The 11,112-nt window shown below is 33.6% G+C and overlaps 1 protein-coding gene across 8 annotated transcripts in view; it reads left to right on the top strand.

Moving 5' to 3' along the window:
- The window catches only part of LOC117177559 (SH3 and multiple ankyrin repeat domains protein 3), a 542,967-nt gene that overhangs the window by 205,145 nt on the left and 326,710 nt on the right, over positions 1-11,112 (top strand). For all 8 annotated transcript variants that reach the window (XM_033368366.1, XM_033368371.1, XM_033368368.1 and 5 more), the window contains one exon: positions 9,615-9,908. In XM_033368366.1, coding sequence (XP_033224257.1) covers positions 9,663-9,908 — 246 coding nt within the window. In that variant the 5' untranslated portion in view covers positions 9,615-9,662. The remainder of the gene's footprint in view (positions 1-9,614; positions 9,909-11,112) is intronic.

Raw genomic sequence — 11,112 nt, 5'->3', positions numbered from 1 at the left:
TTTAGAAATTTTAACGGGCTTGTTGGCCAAATCGTTCTCGTAGGCAAATAAATGTATGCCTATTTTTTATTTTCAAAACGAAATATTTTTAGAACTCGCTCTTGCCATTTTTATGTCTTATGGGGTTTAACATGTAAAATGTTTCCAATTTTTATTTCTTCGATTTTGGACAGGAAATTAAAAGTCAATTTATTTCATATTTGATATACTTGTTCACTTATCAATGAATATTGTATTTATCGCATGTTAATATCTCAGAATTATTATGCAAAAGTTTTAGGCATATCAAAAATGGCATAATATGGCAATATTTGGATGCTCATTGTGATCCTCAGATATAATTGTGTAACTTGACATTTTGAAGAGACATTCTTTAGGCTATTGAGAATAGATTTCTAAAAGAATAATGATTAAAAATATAATAATAGAAATAAAATAAAAAAATAATAATAAAAATATAATAAAATAAATATAATAAAAATATAATATAATAAAACTCTCGGTCGGGCCTCTCATCGTGCACCGTATTTGCTTGGTCCCATAATACGGTCACTGACAAGGAGTTGAATGGCAGAGTAATAATAAGTTAATAAATCTATAGCTGCTCTCTGGGTTAAACCTGTAGCTGGTGAAGGACTTCTTTACTTCAAATCAGGAAACTTTGAAGCCTCAGAGCGAGTTCTAAAAATATTTTGTTTTGAAAATAAAGCATAGGCATATATTTATTTGCCTACGAGAACGATTTGGCCAACAAGCCCGTTCAAGTTTCTCAAATGTGATTTTTTGGGCCACCCTACCCCCCATACCCTTAAGACCTGGCTGGGAGTCCAAAAAATAGGTGTGCAAAATTTGGTGCCGATTGATAAAAACTGTGCTTTTTCAGAAGCATCATACGTTTTAGGCAAACTGATTTTCTATATTTAAAACCTGTGCCCCTCCTGCAAGACTACATCTTCCCCCCAATACTCTTACGACCTGTCCGAGAGCCCAAAGAATATGAGTGAAAAATTTGATGCCGATTCGTTGAAAACTGCTGGTGCCCCCCCCAATGCCCCAATACCCCCCCCCCCAATCACCACAGGACCTGTTTGGTATCTCAAAGAATATGTGTGCCAAAGTTGGTGACGATTGTTCAAAAACTGCGGATTTGCATAAGCATCACCCGTTTCACGACACTTGATTTGATATACAGTCGAGTCGCGGTACTGCGAACATTTAGCGCATGTCCGCCCTCAATAGGGAGAACACATGAGGTAACTCCACGGACTATTTACTATGTTCAAATGTCAACTGTTTACATCCTAACAGTTTGTATTGACGATTTGAATCGTTATTATTAAAATTATTATTAAAATAAATAGAGCGAAGGAAACGATGAAAGACATCACAAATTGAATTGTGCATTTGATGAAATCATCACATGTAGAAATGAGTAGTGGAGGTGGAGGGGTTATAGCGCCGTTCTCACTATCGGGGAAACAACGTACTCAATAGCGGGAGTTCGCCATACTGAACTTCGCAGTACCGCGACTCGAGTGTATATAGATGTAAAGTCAATGCTATTTTGCATTATTTATTAAACAAAAGCTATTAGCATTAAGCGATTCGGGTTGCATCAGGAACTCTCTCCAGTGCCTAATCTACATGTGTATAAATTTTCAAGTCGACCTATGCAACGGTGTGGACGGTATCGAGCCTCAACTCAAGCGTTCTTATTCGTAACTTACATACATTTTAAAATTGAAGCGCAAAGAAATATTAGCGCGAATATTCTGGCAGACTTGAAAGCCGATGCTTTCAAAATTTACAAAGTTCTCATAAGATTAGAAATAAATAATATACTTAATTATGATTTATTCAGTAGTACGCATATTTTTGGCAATGATCTTTCAACAAGTCCTGATGAGGTTCGAATAATCACTTTACGAGTAAGTCCATTATTCCTGGGAAGTAATTCTTTTAATATACATCATTTCAAAGATAAAGGCCAGGTATTTGTCTCTTTAAAAAAAACCATTGCACCTGGTTTGAACTGATCGTTTTTATTTATCTTTTTTCCATTTTCCGCATTGTTGTAACTGAGTTACATATTCAGAAGACCATATTTTCAAAATTTGTTATGCATTTTAGTTAGTAAGTCGTAACATAACAATCTATTTACATTGACATCAGTAAGGTCTTCTTCGGGAAGAGCATGTAACGGAGCGCCTACAAGAAAGTGACCTGGCGTTAACACTCCGAAATCGTTTGGATCTGAAGTTAAAGGACATAGCGGGTGACAATTAGGGCATGCTTCTGTTTTAAAAAATACCTTTTGCAGTTCTTCAAAACTAAGTAAAGTTTCTCCTATCGTAGCTTTGAGGTGCGTTTTTGCGGATTTAACAGCCGCTTCCTACAATTCGCCTACGTGGGGAGAATAAGGCGGGATAAATTCCCACTCGATGGATTGATTAGGAATGAAATCTATCATTAGAGTTTGATTTTCTCTGCTACTTAAAAACTTCCTTAATTTTGTAAGCTTGTTATTTGCACTTACAACATTCGTACTATTGTCGGACGATATTTTTACAGGTTTTCCACGATGAGCAATTCAATCTTTTGGTGAATTGAGAAACGCATTTGTCAACAAATCGAATGTCATTCCTGAATGAACAGCCTTAACTGCCACTGCCATGCAAACGTAGATACATAAATATACTTTAGTAGATTTGTTTTTCGACCTCTTGACGTTACACGGCCCGGCGTAATCTACTCCAGTGAAATTAAAGCTGCGACTAGGAGTTATTCTTTGATATGGTAAGTTACCCATAGATTGAGTGACATTTTTGGGTCTTATGCGTAAACATGTAACACATATCCAGAGTACTCGGCGAGTCGCATTTCTCGCTGACAATATTCACTACTTTTGCCCAAGATCAGCTAGAAGCACCGTTGTTCCCGCGTGTAATTGCCCGTGATGAGCGTCACGTATAATAAGTTCCATCAATTTATGCTTTGATGGAACGATTATAGGAAATTTTTGGGAATAAGGAATTTGTGCTTTTTTCAAGCGATCCCCAAGTCGAATTATTCCATCTTCACGTATGAACGGATACTGCGATAATAGTCGACTTTTAAATTTCAAATGGTTATTCGTCTTCAATCGTTGAATTTCTTCCGAGAATTCTTCCATTTGAGCTAAATTGATGAGACGGGTTAGAGCTTGATCCAATTCTGCAACAGAAACTTCTTTCGTCATGAATGTTCCATGTGAAATTTTTGCTCGAGTATTATTTACAAATCGTAATAATGAGCCGTTATTCTTTTGATTCTATTCAGTGTTGCATATCCATTATCCAATGAAAATATCGTTGTCAACTGCTCCTGCTGTGAGTGTAATCAGTATTACCTTTTTCTGTTCTGGGATGTCATCGTTTGGTTAAACAGCCAGCTTCGTTCAGTCTTCATCATCCATCTGAAGCCATGGCGAACCTTACCACCACAGCTGATGATTCTTTAGCTGCTGAGGATCTTATCCTCTTGATATGACACCAGCTGGATTTTCTTGCGATTTAACGTAATTCCAGCTATTCTTGTCAGTAAGCCCTTGCAACTCTGCGACTCTGTTGCTCACGTATGTTTTCAATTCTGACGCTTCTCCTTCAATCCAAGACAATATAATCCTTGAATCTGACTAAAAATAGTCTGCATTAACTGAAATCGTTAGTGCAATTCTGACTTTCTTGTGTAATCTGGAGAGTAGAACTGTACCTTGTAATTCCAGTTTAGGCAATGTAACAGCTTTTAGTAGTGCCACTCGAGACTTTGAGCACAGAAGGTGTATTATGAGTTGCACTGAATTGTGGGTGGTGTATTTCTACCTGGGTATTTTATTTAGTCTGATAAATGACTCAAAAAAAACAGATCAAATTGATGCAAATGGACATATTATTATGATTTCGAGAGTCAACTGATCGTTGGATCAAAATGCTCTGCAGCAAAATGTATCCTGTTTTTTACTGTTCATCATTTCGAATTTTACAAAACTTCGTTCCCCAGTTAATGTAATACGGTACTTTAGAAAGACACTCAGTATCTCCAAATTAATTTGCACGAATATTTTCAAAGATTTTTCGGCTTGTGCCGCAATAATGATCAAAAAATTTTATATAAAGTTCACTTAAAAAACTATGCAACTTTTGTATACTGTAATTACAACTGAATTATTTTACAGTTCACCTGTAATTTTTTGGAAATTATATAAAGCTCTGTTCAGTTAACGCTTACATCTGCTGCTCTTTAGTGATTTCCGTAAAGTTTATAAAACTTATTTTTCCCATGCACCATGACGCGGCGTGAGCTGCCGTAATATGCTTTGGAATTATTAGTGCAATTTAGTTAATTATTTGGTTAAATAAACTAAATGCACTCAAGTAAAGAATTACTTTTTAATTGACAAAATAAATTCGTTGCATTTTTTATAAATGTTTAGTTGGGTTGACCAAATTGGTTCATTTCAACAGACAAACTAGGTTGTACAAACTGCTTTGTTGAATCAACTCAATTTTTTCTGAGTGTACATGCTCTGTATTAATTCATTTTCGCTAACATTCAGAGCTTATATTAGTTCATTCGACATTAGTATCCAATGAGCAAAGGGTAAGATGAAAAATCAGTATCTCGCTAGGAAGTATGATTACCCGATCATAAAAGCAAGCACAGATCCACCAGTATGGAAACGTACTGATGGGTTGTTCAAGTGCTACGTATCACTCGAGAGTGGTTATAATAATTCAGCATTGCAGTTCTACATGAAATGAGGGGGGGGGGGGGGGGAAATGTTGATGAAAAATGTGAATAATACGAGGCCTTTTTGATAAGTCAGTGACTTTTTGAATAATAGATTTTTTCGGCAAATAAGCATTTTATTTCGTCAACGCCATTATGAATAGACTCCTGTTAAATCTTGAGCAAGCTGGGTCATATAGTTTGTGTTTGATTGGCATTGAAAGCACTTAACCTCGTGAATTTTAACGAAAATGGAAAAAAGTGAATTTCGTGTCCTGATTAAGCATTAATTTTTACGTAAAAAACCATTAATGAGACGAAGGAAAGGCTTGATAAATACGTTCAGGTCGCCTAAAAGAGGTCATCACGCCAGAAATCGTCGATAAAATCCATGGAATGATATTGGGCGATAGGTGAGTGAAAGTACGTGAGGTGGCTGAGGCTGTAGGCATCTCAACTGAGCGGGTACATCACATTTTACATGAATATTTAAACATGAAAAAACTATCCGCGAGATGGGTGCCGCGATTGCACACACTCGACCATAAGCGCAACACTGTGACGACTTCAAAGGAGTGTTTGACGATGTTCAACCGCAATCCGAACGAGTTTTTGCGCCGTTTCGCAACCGTGGACGAAACGTGGATCCATCACAACACACCAGAGACTAAGGAAAAATCGAAACAGTGGGTTTCTTCGGGTTAACGTGCACCAAAGAAGGCCAAGGTGGGTCTGTCGACCAACGAGGTCATGGCCACATTTTTTTGGGACGCACGCGGTATCATTCACATCGATTACCTTCAGAAGGGTAAATCAATCAACGGTCAATATTATTCAGAGCTTTTGGACAGATTCGATACTGCTTTGAAGAAAAAACGACCGCATTTGTCGAAGAAAAAAGTGCATTAAAAAACTGAAATTTTGTACATTAAAATTTTTTACGGTTTGATAACTGATCAGGAAAACTTTATATTATCTAAAATTAATGTTTAGGGACTCATAAAATACAAATAATTTATTTATCATACCATTTATTTGTTGGAACCAAATTTGATAAACAAATTAATAAATAATCTTATTATCGGTAAAATTTTTTGGTGCTAAAAGTGCTTATATTAATGTAGGAATTACATTTAAAAACAAAAATAATTTTAAAGTTTATAATAACTATTGTTATAAACAATAAATATTTAATAATATTTGATAAAATATAACAATTTAAATGTTTGTAAATACATTAGATAAAGAAATTCAAAATTTTGGTCCTTTCGCATAGAATTTTTTTTACACTGGAAATACTTTAAGCTGTTAAACGAATAACTGCTAGTCACAAAAATATGTGAGAAGTTAACAATAACTATTGTTATGAATAATTCTCGTTACAAAATATTCAAATATAAGGTTTTATCAAAATTTTTATTTTCTTAAATTGCTACAATGGCTACGGATACTCCTGAAAAATGTATCTTTGATCATATTTAGTGGAATATAACAACTTACATGTTTATAAACAATTTATATATAAAATGTGCCAATGTTGGCAGTATCACTCGGAAAAAGTCGGGTTTCAATCGTAATAGATTGGAAGTGAATCATAATACTGCATGCTAAGATTCACTCAATACAAAATCTTTTGACAATAACCCACCGACTTGGCCATCAAAGAAAATTTAAATTTGATAAAACGCTAAGTTTAAATATTTTGTCGCAAGAATTGGTAATAACAGTGGTTACTGTTTACTCTTCTAATATTTTTGTGACTAGCGCTCATTGGTCCAATAGCTTAAAACATTTTCAGTGCAAAAAAAATTCTATGCGAAAGGGTAAACATTTTAAATTTGTTTAGCTAATTTGTTTACAAAAATTTAAATTGTTATATTTTATCAAATATTATGTAATATTTATTATTTTAAGGAATAACTGAAGTCGTTCTGGCCATTGAAGGAAATTATAATTTAAAAATTCTCGAATTCTAATATTTTGACACAAAAATTGTTTATCACAGTGGTTATTATGAACTTTTAAATTATTTTTGTTATTAAATGTCATTCCTACATTAATGGGAAGCAATTTTAGCAAAAAAATTTTTCACCGATCATAAGACTTTGTTCATACTTTGACTGGAAAAATTATTAATAAAAAAATAGAGGAGACAAAATTTCGGAGAGTCAAGATCTATAGAATTTAATGCTCTTTAATTTAAAACAGAAAAATTCAAAATCGCAAGAAAATTGAAGGCTCTGGACATTTTTGAATGAAAAAAGTGCATTTCCTCCAATTTTGCCTTATGAGTACAGTACGTTTGCTTTTAGATTTTAATAGCTTTTAGTCTGTTTATTTTAGAAATGAGGTTTGCAATAATATAATTAACAATTTAATTCAAAATCTCCGTTAAATTTAAATTTTTAAATAAAATTATTAGGAGCTGAATGCAGCAAGAAAAAAGCTTCCAAGGTTAAGAAACAAATTATTGAACTGTATAAATGTATATATGATGTTGGTTTCAATTTAAATAAATATATACATTATATTAAATCCATTTTCTCATTAATCATTCGTGTCATTGACTTTTTTCAAACTGATTCCCTCAAACATTTTAATTACAATTACCACTACTTTTTAAAAATATTACCTTCAAAACTTGAAATTTTTAATATTTTAAAGGAACAAAGATTCTTTACTTTGCAACTTAAGTTGTAGTCTTACATATTCTAATTATTATTATATTTATATTGAATATAAGTAATATATTTTTCATTAATTCTTCTGATCATGTATATGTTTTAAATATTTTTGTCATTGAGGTCTTAAATATTATTAATTTTTTCATTAGCTACATTAATAATTTAACAATAAATAATTTTGTTCAACTTTAACAAATAATAAAATCAATAATATGAGCAAAATAAATCACGAAAATATAAAGATCGAACTGCTTTCAAAATGTATCTCAAAATTAAATTTTATACATATTAAAATACATATTTTCATGACTTTTTCTTTTTTGTAATAATTTGTAATAGTTACTCTTATTTTTTCATATATTCTTTTTTGCTGATTTGCGAACAGCATCAAGTTTTTAATTATTTTTGCTTTTTCTTAATGCAATTCAATGAAAAAGGCAGACCTACTTTTCGTGGTGCCATCTCTTGGCTAAGTTTGACCGACATTTCCCCTCCGGATCGTAAGAAAACTACTACTACATACACATACACGGTCGAAGCAGGGGGCTGATATTAATTGATGCCTGTTCGTTCGAAGAAATTTCCTCTAGATTTTCTGTATTCAAAAAAGTAAAGTTAGCTGGTGGTTGAAGTGAAAATACTTAATTGTATATGTAGACGGTCATGACTTTTTCCAAACATCCCGGCTTTAGTTTAAATATCGACGGCAATGACTAACCTAACATTTGGAAGTTACATTAGGAAGTTATCATTTTATTCTAAGTGACTAATACACACTGTTAAATGAAAGAAAGTTGAAAATTAGGCAAATATTATTTCAATTAGTTTCCTTATTAACAATTATTTAGTCTAATATCGTAATGCGAATAGTTTCTTTGACAGGTGTTCAGGTGGCTGCAGCGCGGTTCAGCACTCCACAACTCTCGGAATTGAGCCAAAATTCAGTCTCCAAATGATACTTTCCCCTAGATACCCAGATGTGCACATACGTTCAGAGGAATACATTTGAGACTTGAAAACTGTTTCAAATGCTCATTGGGAGACCAATGAAATTTGAGCTGCAACGAATTTAACACCGGCGTTTTTCTGTGATGATAGTACCAGTTCCTTATCGTTCTTAATACTATAGATCGTGTTGCCTTTTGATATTCTGATCATTTTAAGAATTTTTGCCCCAAAAACCATACCTCTAAAATAAATTTCGAGCCACCCAATTTGTCGAGGTAGGTTTTTTGCCAAAAAGTGACTCAGATGTTGTATGAAAAAGACAAAAACACATTTTTTTTAGCGAAATGTATGTCCGGGGGTTTTCGGGGTCGATGAATCCATTTTTGGCATTTATTTTTATTTTTGAGTGCCGCCAGAGGGCGCTTCCGTACATTTTTTTTATTTTATCGCCTTTTTTGGCGAAAATTGACGACATTTTTTCGAAAATCGACGAATATTTGACTTTCTCATAATAAAATCACAAATTTTAAATAGCAGAAAATGATCAGGGTTGAAAATTAGGAGGGTACTCATGCACGACCTCTATCTATTGTATTCAATTTAAGACTAAAAATTCTATTTTTTTTTGTTTACTATCTAAATGAAAAAAGCTTATTTTTTCCTTATTTTACATAATTTTTCTTCTTCAAAAATGTAACTTAAGAGATAAAAACATATGAAATTTAAATGAGAAAAATTCAATTGAATTTAGTAATAGCAGAGACGGAAAGACGAGTTTTAGAAAAAAAATCGAGAATGAGTTATTTTTGAAAGTCATTCTTGGTTTCAAGTCTAGAGAATTTTTCGCAATATTATCGTCAATTTTCCCCAAAAAGGCGATAAAATCCAAGCAAAAATTTACGGAAGCGCCTTTTAACTCCATTCAAAAATAAAAATAAATGCCAAAAATAGATTCGTCGACCCCAAGAACCCCCGAATACACATTTGGCTAAAAAAAATGTGTTTTTGTCTTTTTCATACAACATCTGAGTCACTTTTTGGAAAAAAAACCTACCTTGAAAATTTGGGTGGCTCAAGATTCATTTTAGAGTTATGGTTTCTTGGGAAAAAATTCTTAAAATTATCCAAAGAAAATTGTGAGGGAGTACGTAACTCGCCAAAAAAATCGACCCGCCCTAACATATATAATAAGTCCGTGAACTTGTCTTGTTGCAGATGTGATGCCGCGGTAAGAGTACCCCTAGGCATCGCGAGGTTCTCGCAATGGAGGCGGGGCCTAAGCATGGCGCAGCTTCTGGAGTCGACCAGACCGACACGAGCATTCCTGGACAAGGACAGGGCCAGGGTCAAGGTCCGCAGGAACCCTCCGCCGAAGCCGGCCCCGTCGAAGAAGGTGTCCTGCTAACAAGGGTCCACGTCCCAGAACTCTGCATCAGCAAGTGTCTTCAGTTTCCGAGGGACCAGCTCGTCTGGGACGTGAAGCAGCAATGCCTCGCGTCCTTGCCGAAGGTAAGATCCTACCTTCTCTTATTTGTACTTAATATGCCCTTTTGACCTAAGAGGGCAGGAATGTGTCTCAGAAATTGATCATATTATCATTTAATGCAAATTAGGAATTTTGTAACGTTTTTCAGCTTCAATTAATTAAAAAAATGTATTAAGTCGTGTATGAATATATGCGTTTTACCATAAGAAAAGTGTAACTTAAAGTTTTCTCAAGCAACATATTAACGAAGAAAAAGTACATTGACATGTTTTGGATTATATTTCTACAGAGATCAAATATTATATTATAAATTATAAAGGATAAACGAAAAATAAAAATAATTAGTTTATGTAGCGGATCAAGTTAGTTCGTGTAGCGGATCAATTAGTTCGTGTAACGGATCAAGACTTTTAAGACTGAAGTGAATGTAGTTAATTATAGTACATTTCGAGGCTATTCATGCAGTTGGCAGATTTTTAGAATAATATAATTGTAAAATATTTTAGAAAATCTGCCGGAATATTGCAGCTTCTTTATACAACTTTTTCAAACATTTTTTCACGACAATTTCATAAAAAAAATTTTCTGCATAAATCATTAAATTTTTCAGTAATTATTATCTTATTTCAGCTAGCTGAGATTGATTTAGTTGCTCAACATACACTTCAATTAAATATTGATTCCATTTTGCCACTATTGGTTAGCGAAACAAGTTCATATAACTTTTGAAAATAGTGCCTGAGTAAATAAGTTAATTATCTTGATTGCCTTATCTGCCGGACTATTAATACTAAAGTAATTCACTGATTTCGGAAGATACAACTAAATATTTGAATCGTTTCAAAGCAATAGAATTTAGTTTTTATGAGAGTTAGTCTTAGTAATGAAAATTTTAAGATTGGATGCATGGAAAAGAGTCAAAACCACGTAGATAAAGCTATTTCATCACAAAAAAACGTAAAAGGCATCAGTTTAACGCTTAAACTGTAATTTTAAAAACATTGACTCGATAATTCTCTGAAATCATAGCGTGATGGGATAAATAGAGATCAGTTTCGGTTTAGAATGAAAATTACTTAGAAAATGATGTGTTCCATTGCTGTTCCTTGACATGATAATTGAGACATTTAATTACAGTCTGTCAAGTTAAAGCGTGGGTGGCTTTACTCGCAGTCGGTAAGGTGTATCGACATGATTTTGGTGTCAAAATATTAAGAAGAGCTCCCT

This window comes from Belonocnema kinseyi, chromosome 7 (genome assembly GCF_010883055.1).
Source record: "Belonocnema kinseyi isolate 2016_QV_RU_SX_M_011 chromosome 7, B_treatae_v1, whole genome shotgun sequence".
Classification (NCBI taxonomy): domain Eukaryota; kingdom Metazoa; phylum Arthropoda; class Insecta; order Hymenoptera; family Cynipidae; genus Belonocnema; species Belonocnema kinseyi.
Note: the sequence above shows the minus strand (reverse complement) of the source record. Positions and strands in the feature narration are given on the sequence as shown.